This window comes from Muntiacus reevesi, chromosome 4 (assembly GCF_963930625.1).
Source record: "Muntiacus reevesi chromosome 4, mMunRee1.1, whole genome shotgun sequence".
Taxonomy (NCBI): domain Eukaryota; kingdom Metazoa; phylum Chordata; class Mammalia; order Artiodactyla; family Cervidae; genus Muntiacus; species Muntiacus reevesi.
The window spans coordinates 57,692,532-57,717,452 of record NC_089252.1 but is presented as its reverse complement, the minus strand read 5'-3'; the positions used below and the strand labels follow the sequence as shown (position 1 = coordinate 57,717,452).

The 24,921-nt window shown below is 36.4% G+C and overlaps 1 protein-coding gene and 1 non-coding gene across 5 annotated transcripts in view; both read right to left on the bottom strand.

The window, feature by feature from the left end:
* RELCH (RAB11 binding and LisH domain, coiled-coil and HEAT repeat containing) overlaps positions 1–24,921 on the bottom strand; it is a 112,551-nt gene that overhangs the window by 52,208 nt on the left and 35,422 nt on the right. For all 4 annotated transcript variants that reach the window (XR_010662937.1, XM_065932857.1, XM_065932859.1 and 1 more), the window contains exons 6-12: positions 23,141–23,344; positions 22,949–23,040; positions 22,037–22,327; positions 17,446–17,521; positions 16,320–16,415; positions 7,242–7,354; positions 2,735–2,825 (exon numbers count right to left, since the gene is read on the bottom strand). Coding sequence is in view for 3 of the 4 variants with exons in the window: in XM_065932857.1 (XP_065788929.1) it covers positions 2,735–2,825; positions 7,242–7,354; positions 16,320–16,415; positions 17,446–17,521; positions 22,037–22,327; positions 22,949–23,040; positions 23,141–23,344 (963 nt within the window). In the remaining variant the exon portion in view is untranslated. The remainder of the gene's footprint in view (positions 1–2,734; positions 2,826–7,241; positions 7,355–16,319; positions 16,416–17,445; positions 17,522–22,036; positions 22,328–22,948; positions 23,041–23,140; positions 23,345–24,921) is intronic.
* LOC136168079 (small nucleolar RNA SNORD36) lies at positions 1,386–1,454 on the bottom strand. The gene has a single exon (XR_010663233.1). It is a non-coding gene; the product is annotated as a small nucleolar RNA SNORD36 (small nucleolar RNA).

Genomic DNA, 24,921 nt, shown 5'->3' with positions numbered 1-24,921 from the left:
GGAGGTGGGTCATAGGGGATCCTGCTGTGATTTATGTCGGAGAGTGTTTTGCCTATGTTCTCCTCTAGGAGTTTTATAGTTTCTGGTACATTTAGATCTTTAATCCATTTTGAGTTTATTTTTGTGTATGGTGTTAGAAAGTGTTCTAGTTTCATTCTTTTACAAGTGGTTGACCAGTTTTCCCAGCACCACTTGTTAAAGAGGTTGTCTTTTTTCCATTGTATATCCTTGCCTCCTTTGTCGAAGATAAGGTGTCCATAGGTTCGTGGATTCATCTCTGGGCTTTCTATTCTGTTCCATCGATCTACATTTCTGTCTTTGTGCCAGTACCATACTGTCTTGATGACTGTGGCTTTGTAGTAGAGTCTGAAGTCAGGCAGGTTGATTCCTCCAGTTCCATTCGTCTTTCTCAAGATTACTTCGGCTATTCGAAGTTTTTTATATTTCCATACATATTGTGAAATTATTTGTTTTAGTTCTGTGAAAAACACCGTTGGTAGCTTGATAGGGATTGCATTGAATCTATAGATTGCTTTGGGTAGAATAGCCATTTTGACAATACTGGTTCTTCCAATCCATGAACACGGTATGTTTCTCCACCTGTTTGTGTCCTCTTTGATTTCTTTCATCAGTGTTTTATAGTTTTCTATGTATAGGTCTTTTGTTTCTTTAGGTAGATATACTCCTAAGTATTTTATTCTTTTTGTTGCAGTGGTGAATGGCATTGTTTCCTTAATTTCTCTTTCTGTTTTTTCATTGTTAGTATATAGGAATGCAAGGGATTTCTGTGTGTTAATTTTATATCCTGCAACTTTACTATATTCATTGATTAGCTCTTCTAATTTTCTGGAAGAGTCTTTGGGGTTTTCTATGTAGAGGATCATGTCATCTGCAAACAGGAGAGTTTCACTTCTTCTTTTCCTATCTGGATTCCTTTTACTTCTTTTTCTGCTCTGATTGCTGTGGCCAAAACTTCCAACACTATGTTGAATAGTAGTGGTGAGAGTGGGCACCCTTGTCTTGTTCCTGATTTCAGGGGAAATGCTTTCAATTTTTCACCATTGAGGGTGATGCTTGCTGTGGGTTTGTCATATATAGCTTTTATTATGTTGAGGAGGAATAAACTTTAAAAGTATGTAAATTATATTCTGAAGACTATAAAACATTACTGAAAGAAAATTTAAAAAGACCTAAATAAACGGAGAAGTGAAGTGAAGTGAAAGTCGCTCAGTCGTGTCCGACTCTTTGAGACCCCATGGACTATACAGTCCATGGAATTCTCCAGGCCAGAATACTGGAGTGGGTAGCCTTTCCCTTGTTCAGGGGGTCTTCCCAACCCAGGGATCATGCCCAAGTCTCCCGCATTGCAGATGGATTCTTTACCAGTGGAGTAAAAAGCTTGGATTTTACTCTTCACAGTGATTCTAGGTGAAGAAATTCACGCATCACTGCCAAAATAAATGGAAAGACATCTTAAATTCATGGACTGAAAGGTTCACTATTGGAATGGCAACATTCTTCAGACTGATCTACAGATTCAAGGCAATCCTTACAATGTCAGCTGGCTTTTTTGCAGAAATTGACATGTTGATCTTAAAATTTATGCAGAAATTAAAGGGACTCAGAATTGCCAAAACAACCTTGAAAGACAAGAACCAATTTAAGGGGTTGGGGCTTCTTTTGTGGGTGGTAAAACTGTTCTAAAATTGACTGTAGTGATGGCTGTGTATCTCTGTGACTACTAAAAACCACTGAATTGTAGACTTTAAATAGGTGAGTTGTATGTTATCTGAATTACAATCTCAATAAAGCTTAAAAGAAGATCGAAAAACAATTAAAAAAAGACATGTACATATATAGAACTGTAGAGAACTGTAAAATCAAAGTTGTGGATATTGTTTCCAACTTAACTTGATTTTCAGTGATTAGAGTCTTACCCTAAATTATGTGCATTACAAGCTACAGGTAACATAGGGACTGTCAGAGATAATATGAATATATATAATGTTCCCTTTCAAATAGTGTCTCTAGATTACTAAATTAGTAGATGACTCTATAAATTTTAAAGAAAAAAATGAATATCTGAAGAAAGTGGGAAGAGAATTCTTGAAGACCATGTACTTTAGCAATATTCTGGAGAATAATATTTTTTCTTAAGAACAAGTGACAGAGCAGGTATAAATAAGGCCATGAAATCTGTCTTCATATGTAAGAAATCCATCTTTTTAAGATGGAACAATGAGTTACTTAATGACCTAAATGTCAAGTATACAAAGTCAAAGATCCTGAGTTCTAGAGATGACAGGAACATTCAATATAAAACCAGAAGTGTAGTTAGTAAATAGTGAGTTGAATTATAAATACACAGACTTCTTACATCAAAGGTTTACACTTTATATTCTGTATATATTTGTAATATATACAAGTATACAGTATATACAGATACTATGTCTATTATTTACCCCCTTACTTATACATACATGGAACCTCTTGCTTTCCCTGAACTCATTAGTTTTTTTATATTTTTTTTTGCATTTTGTATCTCACTTGATTCAGAATAAAGCAAAACATCCCAGACGTTTCTTAAGCACTGTTAAACCACCAGGTTAGGCAACAGAAATAGTAGCATAATTTATATCCCACACATTTTCTAATAGCATTTTTAAAAGATAACATGAGCATTTACAATAACCTAGAATACAACAGCTAGAGAAAACCCAATATAGCTATTTACCTGTTCCCAACACTGTGGTAAAAGTTCAGCTTCAACACGTGTGGGTCCAACATGACGTGCAAACGCCACACAGCCTGTCAGTATCATTTGCCTGAAAGACAAAAATGAACGGATGTCAACTAGCATTTGCATTAGAAAGCGCGGCCCGTCAGTATCACTTGCCTGAAAGACAGAATGAATGGATGCAGACTAGCATTTGCCTTAGAAAGCACAACCAGGACTCAGGGTTAAAGAGTCAGCTCTAATCACCATGGAGCACAACTAGTTTTGTAAGATCAAATTTGACTGTTGACTTTTCCCAACAGATAGGCTGCCCCAAGGGAGTGAGTTTCTTAAGACTAGTCCTTCCAGCAACGGCAACACCATTTGAGAGATATTGTGAAGAGATTCTCTACTGCTGGAAAGCTGAATCTCCTAAATTAACTTCCCATATATATAATACATTCTGAGATTATCCTTAATGCTTCCACTTCTAATGAATTTTAATTTCTAGTCACTAAATCAATCTATGATTACTTTCCCAGTATTCCTATAATTCAGTTTCCCAGGTGGCACAGTGGTAAAGAATCCACCTGCCAATGCAGCAGACCCAAATGACATGGGTTCGATCCCTGGGTTGGGAACATCCCCTGGAAGAGGAAATGGCAACCTAGTCCAATATTCTTGCCTAGAAAATTCCATGGACAAAGGAGCCTGGCAGGCTACAGTCCATGGGGTCACAAAGAGTCGGACATGACTGAGCAGATTTCTGTAATTAAAAATTATGATACCGTATTAGTAAAATGATACTTCAGTGAGATTTTTTTGGTATTGAACCCAAGATAACTGTGGTAGGTAGCTTCTGACATGACTCCTAATGAGGTCTGTCTCCCGATATTCATGCCTATGTGTAATCCCATCTTGGTGAGTGTAGACTGGACCCAATGATTTGCTTCTAACAAACAGAATAATGGTCAAAGGGATGAGATGTCCCTTATGAGATCAGCTTACAAAGGCCTGTGACATCCATCTTGTGAGACGGTCTTTTCTGCCTTCTCAGCTGGCATGCTCTGAAGACACTACCATGTTGAATGGTATCATGTGGAGAAAAACTGAAGGCAACTTCTGGTTATAAATCAGTGAAAGAGGAACCAAGGCCTGCAGTTCAAAGATCCATGAGAAACTGAATCCCGCCAATGACCAGCCACGTGAATGAGTTCAGACGCAAATCCTTCCCCCATGGGCCTTGAGGTGACTACAGCCACAGACAACACCTTGACTACAGCTTTATAAGAGACCCAGATGAAGTGACTCACATAAATCGCAATACAAGTGTTACTTTAAACCACTTTCTTTTGGGGTAATTTGTTATAAAACGATATATAAATAATTAATGATAGTTTCATTTGATGATAGATTTATAATTCAAAATTTTGAAAAAGATTTTTCACTTTTCAGAATGAAGGTACATTTAAAATGACTCTGAAAGTCAGAATGGTAAGTTTCTTTTTCTTACTTCTGGTTATCAAGGACTTCAAAACCAGTAAAGCTTGATGGAAAAAAAAGCATGTTTTCCATAGGTGTTTCAAAGTAGCCAACTTTAAGGAAAACCAAAACAGAATGTTTAATTCATATCAACTATAAAAGCAATTACTCACTGCTGTTTCTTAAAATATGTCTATTTAACTGAAAATTGAAGAGTGACTTTACGTTTCTACTTAGTCTATCCAAGTCAGCTACAACTGTTCTCTCAGGCTGAGAACAATGACAGACAGTAAGTATATGGGCGGCAGGAAAATGTCGAGCCAATATGTCTTCATTGTATACGGCAGCTTCCTTTCACCATAACCTTGTAATTTTTATCTATATGATTTCCCTTTATACTTATGTCACTGTCTTCTCTGATGGCTTCTCAACTTTTCTTTTTCTATTTTCTCCTACTTTAGGAAGGCAAGTAAAGTGGATAAAAGAAAAATAGAAGAAATTCCCAGGCTTTAAACTAGACATTTACCTTCCTACCAAAAATTTCTTCATTTCTGATCATTTCTACCTTACTAGTCTGTTAAAAAAATGAGAAGTCATATACATAGGTTTCAGAAATATTTGATCATTATAATAAATGAATTGTTGAAATTTAAGCATTTTGAACAAATGTAAGAAGTATACACTTGATTAAGACCTTTATGAGAAATAACTTTAAATTGTGAGTCACCATCACTATATTAAACATGTACAAATTTGTTCAAAAACTAAGCCCCTCAAAATAAACTTATTAGTCAGCAGATTTAAGAGTCACAATTCTAAAAAGTAGATCAGTTTTGAAATATACTTGAAAACAGAAAAGATCAGATGGCTACAGATTATTAATAGCATTGGAAACAGACTCCTGTGATAGTAAAAATACTCTTTCTGCTTGTGGGAAATCATAAATACTGTTCCTACTTGTGAACTTATTTGACTGGTATTTGACACAATGGGCTTCCCGTGTGGCTCAGCTGGTAAAGAATCCTCCTGCAATGCAGCAGACCTGGGTTCGATCCTTGGGTTGGGAAGATCCCCTGGAGAAGAGAAAGGCTACCCATTCCAGTATTCTGGCCTGAAGAAATTCCATGGGCTATAGTTCCAATACTCTGGCCACCTGATGGAAAGAACTGACTCACTGGAAAAGACCCTGATGCTGGGAAAGATTGAAGGCAGGAGGAGAAGGGGACGACAGAGGATGAGATGGTTGGATGGCATCACCGACTCGATGGACATGAGTTTGGGTAAACTCTGGGAGTTGGTGATGGACAGGGAGGCCGGGCGTGCTGCAGTCCGTGGGGTCGCAAACAGTAGGACACGACTGAGCAACAGAACGGACACAATAGGTGGAAATATGGTGTTAGTTACGGCTGCTAGCAAAGAATTACCAAAAACGCAATATAGCTGAGCATAAAACTAGACAGTCACACAAGGAATCTTGTGATTCAGTAAGTAAAGAAAAGTAATACCTGATTATATGTCAAACTTATGCTAACTTAAAAATTTTGCTTTATTTTTTATTCACATCAAATATAGCTAACAGTTTAGCTTATTTAAATAAATAACTTTATTTCTGAAAAGTGGAAGATCAAGTGTGAACATTTGTGTTTAAATCCTGATGTATCTTGACCTGAAGTCAGGCTGTATCTGTCAGTACTTTTGGCCACCAGGTGGCAGCTGTTAGCTTTACATGAAAAGCCTGTAAAAACAGGCTATGTAAATTGAGATATTTTTGCCTTGCATTCTAAAAATGACAATGTAATAAGTAGTATTTAATTATTAATTAAGTTTCCAAGATAGGAAATAGTATTTTCAAGGAGAAAATAAAATGTTTAATTTTCCTAAATAGCACCATCAAATTGTCCTCCGAAAATTTTCAGTTTGCAAAGGATGGAACCTGATTGAATTTCCCTTACTTCTATTCAGCTAGCATGTAGATTAATCTTGACTGGATCCTGAAAAAAACATGTCTCTCTGCTTGCTCAGGTATATTTTAATAAGGGTAGGAAAGAGACACATGTTCACAGAATTTAAAAGTCTACATGACTTTTTATTCTCATGGTGGAGAGATTCCTTGTGTTTTAAATTTTGGACTTGATTTGTCTTATGGTTCACTTTATAATTTTCCAACATTCTCAGAAGAGGTAAAAACTGTAACATTAAAACAAGAATTAAAATGATATCAAGTTACCTAATCTTAACGTACAATTCTATTGTTTTGCAAACGTATAAGCAAAAATTATCTGTTTATTAAGATAGAAAATTACAACGTGGAAACATTTCAACAGCTCAGTCTTGTCCAACTGGTGCTCAGTCTGCTTACCCTCCACTAGGATATCCTGTTCACGTTCACACTTGCACAGCTTCTCCTAGTATTTAAAAGTCTACTTTCTGGGGAGACATCTATCACCATTGCCTGAACAAAAAACCCATTCCCCTTTCTTGCAGAAGTCTCTTGGCTATGTGTCTTGTCCCCCTGGCCCCACCACTCTCATGCCCCTCACCACCCCCAAGTACAACTTATTTCTCCACTCAGGCATCCTTGATTGTGGGCGTTTGAATCAGGACTAAGCAAACACTGTACCCCTCTAGCCATACCGAAACTGCTTTACAGACAGCTTGGTGATGCAGACATTCCTATGTTAAATATTTTATTTCTGGTAAAGCATAACCATTAAGAGGCCATGCTATATCTAGTTCATCTGTGGGGGGAAAAGGGAAATATTTAGGAGTTCTTGGAAATCAAATGTGAAAGAGAAAAGCAAAGACTTAATGGAATAGTTAGCAGTCCAAAGATAACTAACACAGAAGTGCAGAAGCTCCACGGAGTCGCTGGGAGGACAGGAGGGACAACACTGCAGGGCACTGTGAACAAGGCGGAGTCTCCCCTATTGAGAGGCCTTAGGGAGAAAGACGGCACTGCGACTAAGAAGGTGATCGCGGCGCCAAGCTATAAAATGAGCGAGTCAACATGATATTCATTCCCCAAAGAAGTAGTCATATTCACCTCTGCTCATCATCTGGCCTCTTGATCAAATTGAAAAGTATGTGGAGAAGCTGGTCTCTCTCCTTAGGCTCAGGATGCAGGCAGGCTGTGCACAATATGAGGGGGATCAACTCCTAAAGAAACACGAAGGTGGAAAAAGTCAAAGTAAAAATGCATTGCAGAATATTCTTTCCCCCCCACAGTATTCATAAATGGAAGTTTTAAATGAAATAAACCTCAACATAGAGAGGAGCATATTTTTATTTTGTAAGGCTGATAATTCAAGAGAAAAACAGAAACAGTTATGGAGTGATTGTGCAGAAGGTGCATATCACAAAGCAATAAAGTAACTTAGGATTGAACTAACCTTGTTTTCTCATCCAATACTTCCCAAGGGTCTATTACCTTTTACACTAAGTAACATTTTATTGTACTATAAGCTGATATAGTAGTTTAAACTTTGAAAGTGCTTTTAAATAAAAACTTGCAGAAGTTAACTATATTTTAAAACCTAAAATGAAAAACAGAAAATAAAGATAACTCTTCATACTTCCATAAGCAAAGAAGGATCAGAAATTATTAATAATTTTATACCCTTAGCACCTAACCTAGTGCCTAATTAAAAAGACCATCTTCACAGGTGTTGAATGCTCTCCATAAAAGCATTTGCAGAAATGTTCTATATTGAAATGAAAATTTTAAATATTTTGTTCCACTTTCAACATACAGAGGTAAGTTTAGTATTTTCAAGGAAACAGACAAGAGTTTATTCCTCTTTTACAAAGTATTTGAAAATTAAAGTTTTTTTCACATTTTAATTAAACTGAGGCAAAATTCTAAAATACATTTAAAAGATGTCAATCTTTTTTCACTTTTGAAGTAGATTTGAAAATCTAATGAAGTGATAAAGTACTTTTGGAGAGAAATCCTTTAAGTCATTTTACAGATATTTGAAAGAAATCCCTAAATCACTATAATATAATAAAAAGGGTAGAATGATTATTCCCGTTTATTTTTCCCATCTACCTCCCTACCCACCAAAAAGTACTAGCAGATTTAAAATAGGAATCAATCACTATGTACTAATGCATGACACTTTAAAGAAAAGTCTACATTATTCTGAAGATGCTCCCTTAGAAACAGATGACATGCTTTTAGAGAAGTTGAGACTGAAACTAAGGCATGACTAGAAGTCCTTTCCATTACTTCTAATGTCTTACATATATTATGTTAAATTATGATTACTCGGTATAAACCTAAATTCAAACTAAAAAGATGTAGATAAGAAGAGGAAAAACAAATCTGAGAAGCAAAAACAAATTTAAAACACTTATTCTGCCATCTTTCAATGGCAACCCACTCCAGTGTTCTTGCCTGGAGAATCCCAGGGACGGGGGAGCCTGGTGGGCTGACGTCTGTGGGGTCGCACAGAGTCAGACACGACTGAAGTGACTTAGCACCAGTAGTAGTAGGTTTTAGATTAGTGAATAACTGAAAAGTGGGGAAAATAATTTTGCACTGGGAATGGAACAGTATATGTATGGGTCCTTGTATTTTGATGTTTTCCAAAGATGCTTACTCTGAGGCTTGATGTGTGAGGACCATTAATACCAAGGATCCTTAGAGAACTCCACTGAGATTGCTAAGGGCCAGTGATACTAGTGAGGGGACTGGGATGACACTTAAGCACACTCCACTGAGAGTAAAAGTGTAAGGATGAAAAGGTAGTTATTCTAGAAAGTACTAACAAAGAGAGAAAATATTTTAATGCCTGAAAAATCAAAAAGGCCCTAAATATTTAACTTGTACTTTTCCCTCATGGCCGATCTTTCTCTCCCATGGATTTTCTTGCTTTCTCCTAACCCTTCTTCCTGCTTCCCAATAATCTCCAAATATTCACTCTTAAACTATCTCACTCTACTCTCTTCCTATTGCATTACTCTTTAAAGAAACAAAGTTATGAAGTGTAGGTAAGATATCTGCTCTAATTGCAAGTACATGCATACACCCTCTGTTTAAAATACAGAATAAAAGTTTCTTTATCTCAAAAACAGGTATACCAAAATAACTGTGTTACAGTTTACTTTTTGTGCCTTACATTTTCTTCTCCTTTTTTCTTTTTTTTAAACCACGAGGCTTAGTGACTCTTAATCAAAGAGGAATTTTATGTTATATATTACTGTAATGAATCTTTTAACTGGAATGTGGCTACAGATGTGCCAAACCAAGAACGCTAAACTTGGAGTTCGAAGAGCTCTTGTCTCAAAACTACTAAGTACCAAAGAACCCAGTGAAAACTGTGAACTTCTCTTGAGTTTTTTTGTTTCCTCAACTGAAACATACAGGAATTAAGCTGAGTACAGAAATAAAAAATACATATATTATGTCATTTTCTTATCTATTGCTAATAAGATTGTTAACTTTCCTTTCTGAGATCAAAGCTGGCCTCAAAATCCTTCTCAACACAGCAGCCATTACCCACCAATCCAAACGGACACGTAGGAAAGGAAAAAAAACAATTGTCAGTCTTTGTCTCCTTGAACTCTAAAATTCTGTGAATTTAGGACTTGAGAGAAATATTCTTTCACTTTTCTCAATCACAGTTAGTAATAATTTACACTGCCATCTGCTTTTATTTCTTGCCGGCTAAAATAACAAATGTGGGAAGTCAGTGCCAATACACTTTGGTTGATACTCTATGCCAAGGATAACGGGGTACATCCTGGCACCTTGATGGCTGTGGCAGTTATGAAGTGTGCCAGATGGCTTCCTCTTCCTGAGCATCGCTGAGCTGAGAAGAGGTCCAGAAGGCGATGGTAGGAAAAAGTGGAAGCTGTAGTCTGTTTGTGACAGAGCCATCAGGACTTTAATTGCTAGGTTATGACCAACTTCAAATATCCTAATTTCCTCTTCCTTTATCATTCATTTAATCACAATTTCTAGTTATACCACTCTTCAAATAATGAATTTTATAATGTGATAATTATAATAATCAAATAATCAAATAATGAATTCTGCTGCGCTGCCTATCTTACTTCTTGTAAATTCACCGTTTTCAAGCCTCTGACGTACTAGCCTATCCACAAGACTCTTTTTAGGATTTTGACACTACAGTTGACCCTTGAACAACACAGGCTTGAACTGTGCTGTGGGTCCACTTATATGAAGTGTGTGTGGTTAGTCACTCAGCCGTGTCTGACGCTTTGCAGCCCCATAGACTGTAGCCCGCCAGGCTCCCTTTTCCCTGGGGACTCTCCAGGCAAGAACACTGGAGCGGGTTGCCATGCCCTCCTCCAGGGGATCTTCCCAACCCTGGGATCAAACTCAGGTCTCCTGCATTACAGGTGGATTCTTTACTGTCTGAGCCGCCAGGAAAGCCCAAGAATACTGGAGTGCATAGCCCATCCCTTCTTCAGGGGGTCTTCCCAACCCAGGAATTGAACCAGGGTCTCCTTCATGGCAGGCGGATTCTTTACCAGCTGAGCTACCAGGGAAGCCCACTTATATGCAGATTTTACCCCATAAACATGTGCTACATTACTACACGGATCTGTGGTTGACTGAATGTAAACCTATACTTGGATACTGAACTGTGCGGCGGTCAGCACACATAATCTCTGCACTGTTCAAGGAAGGGTTAGTGGTAGGCATAAATGTATAGATTTGAATCAGTATTCTCCCATTGGTATCATCATCTCCAACTGAAAAAATCTAGTGTTTAAAATAGTTTCCTTATAATTCTAAATAAAATATTTAAAAACTGGCATCTAGATTTTCAAAAGACAATGTGACAGTGGTTTTAAAAATGTCTTTGAATAATAACCATGGCAAGATAATAAAGCTTTGATAAACATGATATCGAAAAGGAATCCATCCCTTGCCTACCCCGCATAAAAATGTTACTGAGTCCATATTTAAAGGCAGCAGAAATTTTAAATATTTTCAAACATGCTTTATCAGTTAACGTGTACCTAAGTGAAATATAAAACTGATCTCCTACTGATCATTAGAGAGGAAATCACTGTAGTAATCCAATTATAGAAGGTATTCCAGCAGTTTCTTACCATGGACACTAGTAAAGATATTTCTAAGGCCTTTAGAATTCGTTAATCTAAAAGACTTAGTAAACTGCACTTTACTCAAGTAAATGAGTTTCTGCCATTTTGACAACACTAGTTCTCTCCATATGAAGGACCTCCCACCCCTCCTATGAAATTTTGTACAGAATTAAACAGGAAAGGCTTCCAGTATTTTTCTTTCAGTTCTATAAGTAAAACAAAATAAATTCTAATGATAATAAAGAAATCATTTTCAAGGTAGTAAACATCTTCAGAGATGATTACATTTGATTTAATGAATACTTTTACTTGACTTTCTTAGTCTTTAAAGATTAGTATGTGTTCAGACTACAAAAACAGAAGAAAAATAGTACTTAAACAGGATCTAAAACAATGTGAGTGATCAGATGTTAAAGAGAAAAGATATGAACTAGGAAATGAGATCAGGCACAATTTTAAAAAGTATGGGAATGTTGATATGATAATGACTCTAAGATCTGAAAGGAATCTAAAATACAAAAGGAAGTACTGCATTTAGATCAGATGCCAATGAGGAAATGTTTGAGTACTTCAGGTCAGGAAGCAAAATTCTACAATTCTAGAAAGGTGATATCCGTCCAATTAATTATAGGTCACCACTTGTCTTCACTATTCCACTGAAAATATTTCCTATAACCCAAGCTTCGAAAAAATTTTAGATGGCTGTTACTAAATTTTTTTCATCTAGTCTTTTACCTAGGAATTAAGCAATAGTGAATTGCAATTTAAATTCAAATACTGATAAGCATACACCCTTTGATTTGGATTTTCAGTTGAAATTTGTCATGACGTTGGTAGTACATATAAAGAAAAAAAAACATTACAAAGACTTATATAAGGAAAAGACAAGATTACTCACCTCTGGAAAAGTTTTATACTTCAAAGGCTGCTAAAATACCTATTTTTAGAATTATTAATATCTATAACTCCCAGGTCTCAGCCTTTAGGAAGCCTAACTGAAATACTTAAGTGACTTTTAAACTCTGGTACTGCTAAACAGCATGTGATTTGCTCTGAAAATTACAAGATAGACACACACAAACACAACATGGGTGAAGAAGGTGGACCAAGCTTACGCAACTTACTATTTACTTTACTATACTTGAACTACTACATTACACTCATACAATTATAAATTATATTATTACTATTGAGTTAAAAATTTACCATAGAGCAACCACAAATGGTAATGTAAAGGAGTGAAGTTTGGTTTCTTAGAAGATGAACAAGTCTTTAGAGGTACTAGCTAGTTATTAAGGCTTTTAGGGAATTGGTGCTCTCCTGTATCTTTTTTCTTTTTCTAGCTTTAATGATACACATCTTATACAACACACTCTAAAACAGCCAATGGGTCAAAGGAATCACTCAGGAAATTAAAATACTTTGAGATAAATGAAAAACAGAACATACCAAAACGTGAGATGCAGCATAAGCAGAACACAGAGGGAAATTTATAGCCATAATCACCTACATTAAAAAAAATGAGACTCCAATTCAACAACCTTGTCACAAAAAGGAAACTAAACTAAAGGCCAGCAGAAAGAAGAAAATAATAAAGATTACAGCAGAGGTAAGTGAAATATAGGACCCAAAAAAACCAAAAAAAAAAAAAAAAAGAAAAAAACAGAATCAACATCAGAAGTTGGCTCTTTGAAAGGATCAATGCAATTGATAATCTTTTACCTTGACTGACTAAGATAAAAATAAAGAAGATGCAAATAACTAGAATCAGAAATAAAGGAGAGGACATTAGTAACAAACGTTAAAAAATTAAAGGATTATAAATGAATACCATAAACAATGGTCCACCAACAAGTTAGATAATAAATGAACTTATTCCTAGAATCACATAAATGACCAAAACTGACACAAGAAGAAACAGAAAATAAAAACAGACCTATAACAGGCAAATAGATTGAATCAATAATCAAAAAACCTCTAGGATCAGATGACTTCGCTTGTGAATTCTAAAACACATTTAAAGAATTATTAATATTGATCCTACTCAACTCTTTGAAAGAACAGAAAAAGAGGAACAATTCTTAACACATTCTGTGTGCAAATACTGTAAAGAATTTCCTATTCATAAAATACAAGAGCTAATGCTGTTTGAATGTCAATATTCCTCAAAGTGATCCACAGATTCAGTGCAATTCCTATCAAAATTCAAATGACTTTTATGGCAGAGACCAAAACTGAGCATCCCATTACGTGGAACCAAAAGGGGCCCTAAATGGCTAAATGATACTGAAAAAGAGAACAAATCTGGAAGACTCATACTTCCTAATTTGAAAACTTACTGTAGAGCTACAGTAATCAAAATAGAGTAGAACAGGCATAAAGATAAACATAAAGACCCATGGTACAGAATTGAAAGTATAGAAATGAATCCAGACATCTACATCAAACTGATTTTTGACAAAAGTGCCATGACCATTCAATAAAGAAACAATTGTGTCTTCAACATATGGTGCTGGGACACTTGGGTAACTACATGAAAAGAATACAGTTTTGAACTCCTGCCTCACTCCATATATTAACAAAAAAACAAAACAAAAACATGGATCAATCACCTAAATATAAGAGCTAAAGGTATAGAACTATTAGAAGAAAACATAGGGGTAAATCTTTCTGACTTTATTAGCTTTGGCAATGGATTCTTAGATGGATACCAAAAACATAAGCAACAAAAGAAAAAAATAGAGAAATCAGATTTCACAGAAATGAAAAAACATCTGTCCATTTAAGGACAACATCCAACTAAAGGACAGAAGAAAATACTTGCAAATTATATATGAGGTCAGAGTTTAATATCCAGAATTGTAAGAACTCTTACAATTCAAAGACAAATAATCCACTTAAAAAATGGGCAAAGGATTTACTAAAATTTACTGCATGTGAGATGATAGCTCAGGCACAGGGGAAGAAAAGCTCTTATTGTACATCTTTTCATCTTCAAAAGATGTTAAACCATGACTATATATTATTTAATCAAACCTTACACTCTGTTTTTAATGCTTTTAAATTATCTAGGATATTGCTATGATCAATCATACAAATGGACATTTTAATTGTATTCACATACCAATAAAAAGGCTTATACTGATAAAGGAACACAAAAAACTTGAGAAATAAGAAAAAACAAAAATGCTAATCCTTAAATTATAAGACCTTTTAAAAAAATATAAATTTATGGAACTAGGGTAAAATATTAAATACAAGTAATCCAATATCAAAGGAAAAAATCAAATAAAACTTTTGTGCTTCTATGCCCTGGAATTAGTTTCAAAGAAAGGCAAGATAAAACTCATTATTTACCAACTTAATTTTGAGGGAATACAACTCTGGTATATTAAAAATGGTAAATTTTCTGGTAAAACAAAATATGATACAAATGATTAAGTAAACAAAGATAAGTGATCAATTCTTCATGAAATTATAAGTATAAAAATATTTTTAAATATAAAAAACTTAAATCAGCCAGAAAAGTAAACATCATACCACAAATAAAATATACATGTATATATAAATATATGCTTACATATATATTTATATATATAATATATCTGATTACTGATGATGCAAATTTATAAAAACTTCATGCAGTACAATCAGATTTTAGTGGTAGAGTTTTTTATGATTAAAAAAGGGAAAATAAAAATTTAAAAAAAGCTTAAACTGCATCTCATAACAATTAGGTTTCTATGATATTTTAAAGATTATCTTAAGGAAACATAGTAAAAGGGATGCAAACATTAATGCATTGCACAGATTATGTTACAAGCTGAAAAAGGAAAAAGAAGCTCAAACACCATTCTGCCAGGCAGAACTGCAAAACAATCTGAAATTGGACACTGATCCTTCAAGACATAGAAAATTTTCATACTTCTTAATATCTTACAACTATTCTTAAATGTTAGGTAAAATAAAACCATAAGTAAGAAAACAGTCATGTTTATCATTTTAAAATTAAAAATACCTATAGGTATAAAAATTATTGAAGCTCTACATATACGTCTTCTTGAGGATCAGTACAAATTTCGTGTGCTAAACAGATAATTAAGGATAAGCTCTTATATGGGTATTGCCAATGCACTGTGTACCTATCATACTGTAGGTCCCATGAATTATGATTAAAACCAGTGGTAAAGATTAAGAGGATAACAAAAGAAAACTTGTAGGACACGTTCGATAATATTCTTAACCTATTTAAAAAATTTGTGAATTGCACATTGATTTCATAAATTGAATAATTCAAATAAATAAACTTGTTTGTAAATAAATCATTCACTATTTAAATGAGATTACAAATAATTTTTCCTTAATCTTTTAATGGTGAAATATAACTCTAGAGAATACTTTCTATAGTATTTATGGCTTATAACATAGGCAATGTGTACCAAAATAAATCTGCTACTCTATTTTAGACATTTAAAGCATCTGTCAATAACAGGTTAGCAATAAGAAAAACAAAAAGATACTCTCAAAAGCTATTGCAGACAATATTATAGCTATCCTATTCTAAGATAAGTCTAACTACTGCCAAACAAATAAACTAACATTAATAAGAGGTAACTACAAGTACATTTAAGAAAAGAGTTATATTATTAGTCCCTATTAATGTTCAATCCCATGACTGTCTATTTCTGTAGGCAAGTCACGCATATCATATGAAGAGAGAGATCAAATAAATTAGTTAACTGGTAATGTAGAGAACGGACAGTGTTCATGGCACATAAATGGACCTACAGTAATAGTTAGTGTTGCAGAAGCTAATGATGCTTTAAGCAAAATTGGAAAACATGAATACCATGCAGTTTTACTGAACTCACCTGACAGAGGTGTAAAACCATTCTCTAGGAGCAGAGATGCATGCACAAAAGTAAGAATATGATTGCAAGTAATAGACTTTAACAAAATAAAAATATAACACTAAACTTCAAAATGACGAAAAATGGACAACATGATGACCTGGGGGATGACAGTGCTTCTCGGGTCTCACCTCTCTCTTGGCCAGCAGCACGTTAGGCACGATGTGCGGCAGGCAGCGCCCCAGCATCAGCATGACGCTCGTCTCACTGTCTGCAATCCGAGACACCTAGAAGATACCCGGTTAATCAAAGGCGGCACTGGAGGCCTCCTGTGCGTGACGGGACTTCAAGGCTATGACTTGGACCCTGTCACTTCTGTTTCAAACACATATTCAAAAGGACAATTTATGATGAGGAGGAAAACAGAAACAACCACCACCTGAGATTCCAAACAGGACAAACATTCTTGCAGACCAGAAATGGATTTAAAACACTAGTAAGAAGCAAGGGAGCAGGCAGGGAGGCTCACAAGGCTTCAGTTCTGGGAACAGAGAGCGATGACACAGGACTGGGGCAGCTTCAGTGGTTTCCAATCTTTGTTTTGGGGGGAAAGGTACCCGCACAGCCACGATCTTTGGCTAAGGTGAAAGAGCAGTTTGCATAATGAAAACACATGCAAGGGGAAGTCCAGGGGGGCTGCCCCAGTCTTACAATGAGAACTGCCAGACTGCCTCCAAACCACTCTCTAGCTCTTTCAGATCTTAACGACACTGTGGGACAGAAGCCCAGAAGAGGTGAAGTGGAAGCAACCACAGAAAGGTATTAATAGAAAGGGAGAAGTATCAAGAAAGGAGAAAAAAAAACCACCCTTTTAAGATAAGCCTGCAACAACCGTTACAAAGGACTTGATGAAAAGAAATCCAAGATCCAATAAACTCTGCAAAGACAATCAATCCTAGAGAGATTAAAAATGGAGTAATCTAAAAATAACTGAAGTTACAAATAATATATACACCTGACTTGGTTTTCTAAATTACACCAGAGAGGCATATAATTGTAGGTTGGTAGACATAAAAAATTAAAACTAGACTGTAAAGAGTCACTTTCATACTAAATAGAGCTTTAATCCAAAGATAAAAATAATCAACTACTTTCCTTAAAAGCTGAAAACTTTGGAATTATTTCTTAGAGTGTTTGTTAGTTTAGATAATAGATTTGTACTTGAAACAGACTTGTATTACAATTATTTTTTGGGTAAAACGCTAAGAAGAAAAACGGAATGTTTTAAGAAAGTTGCAAGAATCTGGTGTGACTTACCTCTGATCCTAAACGACTATCTGCTGACATTCGACAGAAAGAGAGTAGTGCTTGATGGAAAGCAGGAGACAACTTCCTAGAAGAAAACGTTGAATGAAAATGGGACAATACCACATAGTTAAACTGGCATTTAAGGAGAAAGTAAGTTGCAGGTTATAATTCCCATTACTGCATGAATCCTACCCCACAAATGTTTGAATTTCTCAGCCACAAAAGATTTAAGATCACTTCACTGGAGAATCATACAGGGAAAAAGGAATAACAATAGCTGCTGATCTTAAAAGAGCTTGATATTATGTGAATGAATGTCTTAAAAATGTTATTGGATTAAACCTGAAGTTGTATGGCAGGTCAATGACTATAGTAAGTGTCTGCAAACCTGAAATGAGGATTTTTTTTTTCTTCCCTAATTCTCTAAGGTCCCAGAAAGGTAAAGAGTGGCTGCGAAGGCTAACCTGGTATGTTGCTGAGAAGCTCTGCAGATATATATCATGATAATGATAACCTTTAATGTCAGAAACCCACACAAAAGAATTAAAAATTAAAAATAAATGGAGGAGAGACTCATTCAACATTCACATATATTTTAAATGAAGGATTTTTTGTCATTGAAAATATTAACCATTTATGTTTAATAAAGAAAGCTAAACATTTATATTTGTAAAATAACACAGGTCTCTATGTCATAGTATTCATAATATTGTCACTATGAGTTGTACTTCATGTGCTTAATCTATGAAGAAAAGGGGTAACATCTAAGGTTACATAACAGAGGTTATTTAGATACACCACAAAGAGGGCCCCAGTAGCATCTGATTTCGGAGTTGGTGTGCCAAAGCTGAAGCCTGTTTGCTCATTATGTCCCCCCTCCCCTATTCCCACAGCGGAGGGAGCTACAATGCATCTAACTGCCCAAGCCAGAAAGTCTTTATCCTTCTCTTAGTTTTAACCTCCTAATCCAACCAATTTTTACCTTCTAACTATCTTATAAATCTACCTACATCTTTCCAATACAGGCAATTCCACCATTTCTTTCTTGGACTCTTCCAACAGATATCCCATGAGTCTCCATTATTACTACCTTCTAATTACCACTACTCTAGAGAACTCTTTCTAAAACTTCAGTTCAGTTCAGTCACTCAGTCGTGTCCAACTCTTTGCGACCCTGTGGACTGCAGCGCACCAGGCCTGTGTCCATCACCAACTCCCCGAGTTTACTCAAACTCATGTCCATTGAGTCAATAATGCCATCCAACCAGCTCATCCTCTGTCGTCCCCTTCTCCTCGCACCTTCAATCTTTCCCATCATCAGGGTCTTCTCCAATAAGTCAGTTCTTTGCATCAGGTGGCCAAAGTTCTGGAATTTCAGCTTCAACATCAGTCCTTCCAATGAACACTCAGGACTGATCGGATCTCCTGCAGTCCAAGGGACTCTCAAGAGTTTTCTCCAACACAATTCAAAAGCATCAATTCTTTGGTGCTCAGCTTTCTTTGTAGTCCAACTCTCACATCCATACATGACTACTGGAAAAACCATAGCCTTGACTAGATGGACCTTTGTTGGCAAAGTAATGTCTCTGCTTTTTAATATGCTATCTAGGTTGGTCATAACTTTCCTCCCAAGGAATAAGCGTCTTTTAATTTCATGGCTCCAGTCACCATCTGCAGTGATTTTGGAGCCACCAAAAATAAAGTCTGTCACTGATTCCACTGTCTCCCCATCTATTTGCCATGAAGTGATGGGACTAGATACCATGATCTTAGTTTTCTGAATGTTGAGCTATAAGCCAACTTTTTCACTCTCCTCTTTTACTTTCATCAAGAGGCCCTTTAGTTCTTCTTCACTTTCTGCCATAATGGTGGTGTCATCTGCATATCTGAGATTATCGATATTTCTCCCGGCAATCTTGATTACAGCTTTTGCTTCCTCCAGCCCAGCATTTCTCATGATGTACTCTGCATGTAAGTTAAATAAGCAGGGTGACAATATACAGCCTTGACGTACTCCTTTTTCTATTTGGAACCAGTCTGTTGTTCTCTGTCCAGTTCTAACTATTGCTTCCTGACCTGCATATAGATTTCTCAAGAGGCAGGTCAGGTGGTCTGGTATTCCCACCTCTTTCAGAATTTTTCACAGTTTGTTGTGATCCACACAGTCAAAGGCTTTGCATAGTCAATAAAGCAGATGTTTTTCTGGAACTCTCTTGCATTTTCCTTGATCCAGTGGATGTTGGCAATTTGATCTCTGGTTCCTGTGCCTTTTCTAAATTCAGCTTGAGCATCTGGAAGTTTACAGTTCATGTATTGCTGAAGCCTGGCTTGGAGAATTTTGAGCATTACTTTACTAGCGTATGAGATGAATGCAATTGTGCTGTAGTTTGAGCATTCTTTGGCATTGCCTTTCTTTGGGATTGGAATGAAAACTGACCTCTTCCAGTCGTGTGGCCATTGCTGAGTTTTCCAAATTTGCTGGCATATTGAGTGCAGCACTTTCACATCATCATCTTTTAGGATTTGAAATAGCTTACCTGGAATTCCGTCACCTCCACTAGTTTTGTTCATAGTGATGCTTCCTAAGGCCCACTTGACTTCACATTCCAGGATGTCTGGCTGTAGGTGAATGATCACGCCATCGTGATTATCTGGGTGGTGAAGATGTTTTTTCTACAGTTCTTCTGTGTATTCTTGCCACCTCTTCTTAATATCTTCTGCTTCTGTTAGGTCCATACCATTTCTGTCCTTTATTGAGCCCATCTTTGCATGAAAATTTCACTTGGTATCTTAATTTTCTTGAAGAGATCTCTAGTCTTTCCCATTCTATTGTTTTCCTCTATTTCTTTGCAGGGATCGCTGAGGAAAGCTTTTTTATCTCTTTTTGCTATTCTTTGGAACTCTGCATTCAAATGGGTGTATCTTTCCTTTTCTCCTTTGCCTTTCACATCTCTTCTTTTCACAGCTGTTTGTAAGGTCTTCTCAGATAACCATTTTGGCTTTTTGCACTTCTTTTTCTTGGGGATGCTCTTGCTCCCTGTCTCCTGTACAATGTCACGAACCTCCGTCCATAGTTCATCAGGTACTCTGTCTATCAGATCTAGTCCCTTAAACCTATTTGTCACTTCCACTGTACAATTGTAAAGGATTTGATTTAGGTCATACCTGAATGGTCCAGTGGTTTTCCTTATTTTCTTTTAAAACTTAGATACCATCATGTTCCAAGTCTCTAAAATCAGTTAACACAGCTTATATGACTTAGTCTAAGCTTAATTCTCCAACTTCCCCTCCTGTTTTCTCATGTGCATGCTTTGCTTCAATCCTCATAAATCCTTCTTAGCTCCCCAAGTGCAGTGCTCTTCCTGTTCCTGTTAGCCCTCTTAGGGGGAAGGCTTCCTCTTACCTCTTTGCCTGGTTCACTGCTACTTACTCCTCAGGTATAAACTTAGAAAACACTTCTTCCCTGAAACCTTTCCTACTCTGATGACGAGGTTAGGTACCCTGACTGTGTGTTCCCCAAGCAAGGTGAACTTCTCTTATATTACCACCTTTCACAATATCATAATTGCTGACAGTCTCTCTCATACTGTAACGTTTGTAACCGAAGGGTACCATATGTCTGGTTACCGTTACTCTACTCCTCATTTGGGCTTCTCTAGTGGCTTCATTTGGGCTTCCCTAGTGGCTCAGATGGTAAAGAATCTGCCTGCATTGCAGGAGACCTGGCCTGGATCCCTGGCTTGGGAAGATTCCCCAAAGAAGGGAATGGCTACCCACTACAGTATTCTTGCCTGGAGAATTCCATGGACCTTGAGAAGATTGGCAGGCTATAGTGCATGCAGTCCCAAAGAGTCAGACATGACTGAGCAACTAACACCTTCACTCTTCTTTTAAACTTCATACTCTTCATTAACATTGCCTGACATACAGTTAAGAGCTAAAAAGGCTAGTTGGATAAATTTAACAATCATCCTTCTCCTGAGAGTGGCTTTGGACTATAAAGGAGATATATGGAACTACTAAACATTAAGAACTACTACAAACGCCACTGCATTATTTTTATGACTATCTCTTAACCATATTAGATTAAATGCACTTTGAGGATTGGGCCATGTCTATTTCAATCCTGTGACCCTCCTCATAAAACCTACACATACATACACACACAACCACACACAAAGTTGTGGCACATGAGTAAAAACATTTGCTTTGGAAAAAAAAATCAAACACTTCTCACTAATAATGAGTACCTTTAAGTCTAAAACAAATTAGTCATGCTTTCCTATTACATCCCAACACTTGCTCTAATACTCTTCCATTTAATAGGAGGAGGAAGTATGACTGGCTCAGAATGCATCACAAGGTATGTGTGAGGATTAACTAAGCTAGCATATGTAAAGCATTTAGAACTGTGCCTGATATATAACTTAGTAATTACTTGTGATTTTTTGCAGTAATGTGGACTCTGCTATGTGTTAAGTTCATGTCAGACATAAACATTCATGTATCTGATCTGCAAAATAAGAACTGAAACTCTTCTAGTTTGACAATGTACTAAATAGCTGAAAGATGCATTTCAAAACACAGGACACATACTAACCTATTGGGTTTATCAAAATGAACTGTGTTTTTACTTGATGGAGAAGATGGTATTCCTTCTCTTTCTCTCCTGGGGAAAGAATGTGGAAAATTCTCTTTAGGAACAGTGGAATCAACTTCATCTGATTTTGAAAGATGGACATCCTTTTTTTCTCCCTTGTCCAAACTATTTATAACTGAATTCTTTCCACTGTCTTCAGAGTCTTTGTGGGGAGACTGATCCAAAGAAGGCTGAACAGAGTCACAAACTACAGGGCTGGCAAAGTGTTCATTTTTGAGGAAGTCCATTTCACTGTAAAAGGAAGAGAAATTATTAGTGAAGAATTGTATTTTTTAAGACTTTGGCAATAGCATAAACCTCATACTGGGTTTAATGCTTTAAAAGTATAATATATTAATAGAAACTGGTTTGGCAACTATGGTTTCTGTACCATATATATTGATGCTTCATATAGAAACATAGCCACAAACTCTTACAAAACATAAAAATGGTTTTGTAAACTATGCTTTGGATTATCACTTAGCCTTCTTCGTGTGTGAAATGTGGAAAATTCCATCTAACCCATATCAGGAGTATAAGAATTAAATGAAATAATAAATGGAAAATATGTATAACACTAGCACAAAGAAGTTACTTTATTACTACTGATACAACCTGAAGAAAGTAAAAAATATCTTACTCCTTGGTTCTAAGACATATATGATTTTATGATTATTACAGTGATTAACAACTTTTTTGGGGAAAAAAACATATTAAGTATATAAGCAATTATAAGATTTTTTTCCCCCCAGAAGTATTAGGATATGAAAAATTATAGCTTACAACTAAAATATTATCTTATATGCTTATATAATCTGTCAATTTCTTTAATAATTTTAAGAGGTTTTATAGAAATGATGATTAAGTACTAACCTTTCAAGTCTTCTGATTTGTTCCATCAAAGACCATTTCTCACTATTTAATAAACTAATTTTATCTTCTAATTTCTGTACTAGCAAGGAGTTCTAAAATCAAAATGGGAGAAAAACAGAAACTCAAGATCTCATAGTCTGCTTTGACATGGCTTAAACACTTTTTGTGGACTTGATTATTAATAGGTCTCACCTCTACAGCGTGAGGAATTTCAAGGGTTGAAGGAAGGCTGCCTAAAACTGGTGTCAGAGCCTCTAATTCGTCTTCCTCTACACCACTGGCCACGTCCACAAAGTCTTTCCCAGTTACTTGATGATTTCCAAAATCCCGGTAGAGCTGAAGTAAGTCTGGAGGTTTTGGAATGTTTAATCCTACATCATCCCATAGTTCAAAATCCTAAAAGATAAAAAACAGTAGCATAAGAAAATCTATGTGGCAGTTTTATCTTGTATTTTTGAGATGTATCTTTTCCTTATTGCTAATATCTTGAAAACGCAACATAATTGTGTGATAATGTCAAAGTGTATGTGCCCGGTGAATAAACATCCTGGAAGTCAATTGTCTAGGATTAGAGTGTGAGATGCACCCCCACCTCATACTTGGAAAATAAGGGAAACAGGGTCCTCAGTGGAGAGACAAGTTTTCTTTACAGCAAAAAGGATATTCTGGACTTCCCTAGTGGCACAGTGGATGAGAGCCTGACTGCTGACGCAGGGGACCTGGGTTTCGTCCCTGGTACAGGAAGATTCCACCTGCCTTGGAACTACTGAGTGCAAGCTCTGGAACTCGAGGGCTGCAACGACTGAGCCTGCAACCTGCGACTACTGAGACTCGCGCACCTAGAGCCTGAGCTCTGCAACAAGAGAAACCAAGGAATGAGAAGCCCATGTACCCCAGAGTGAAGAGTAACCCCAGCTCACCACAACTAGAGAAAGCCCGCGTGCAGCAACAAAGACCCATCACAACCAAAGAATTAAAAAATAATAAATTTCTAAAATTTAAAAAAAAGTATATTCAGAGAGAAGTTGAAAATAAAGAATGTTTATTTACAATAAGAAAATTTCACATAGCACCACAGAAAGGAATGATAGGAAGTAAAGGAAAGAATGGGCAAGAAGGAACCAAAAAACAGTAAGACAAGGATTATATGCAGATAAAAATATAAGAAAACTATCAGTAAGTGTGTATTGAGTGTTACTATACATGCAGATACAGAGATGAACAAGAGATTCATTTAGCCTCAAGAAGATTACAGGCTAATCAAGGGAGATAAGAGATAATCTTAGGTAACAATAAAGCCATTAAGATAAAATCAGGCCACTGATATAAATGATCAAAAATAAAATCAAGTAAAAAGTCTTACATTTTAGGCAGAGGCTAAACATGAAAGGAGTGAGGGCTCTAGGATAGAACTGCTTTAAGGTCAGTTGAAATGACCATTAAACATCACTTAGTGGTTAAAGAATAAGTAATGATGAGCACTTGCACTGCCCTTTATAAAACAGTTTTAATGGGGTATATAATTAATAAATAACAAACTGCACAATTTAAATCCAACTCTTTGTGACCCCATGGACTGTGGCCTACCAGGCTCCTCTGTCCATGGGATTCTCCAGGCAAGAACACTGGAGTGGATTACCATTTCCTTTTCCAGGGGATCTTCCTTACCCAGGGATCAAACCTGGGTCTCCCACCTTGTAGGCAGATGCTTACAAGGGAGCCACCAGGGAAGTATTAAATCCACAAGCTAATTTAAAATGTACAGTCTGCTAGGTTTTGACATCTAAGTACACACCTGAAGAGATCAGGGCAATCAAGAAGATGGACTTGGGGGCTTCGCTGGTGGCTCAATGGTAAAGATCTGCCTTCCAATGCAGGAGGCACAGGTTCGATCCCTGACCTGGGAAGATCCCACGTGTCCTGGAGCCACTGAGCCTGTGAGCCACAGCCACTGAGCCTGTTTGATCTAGGGC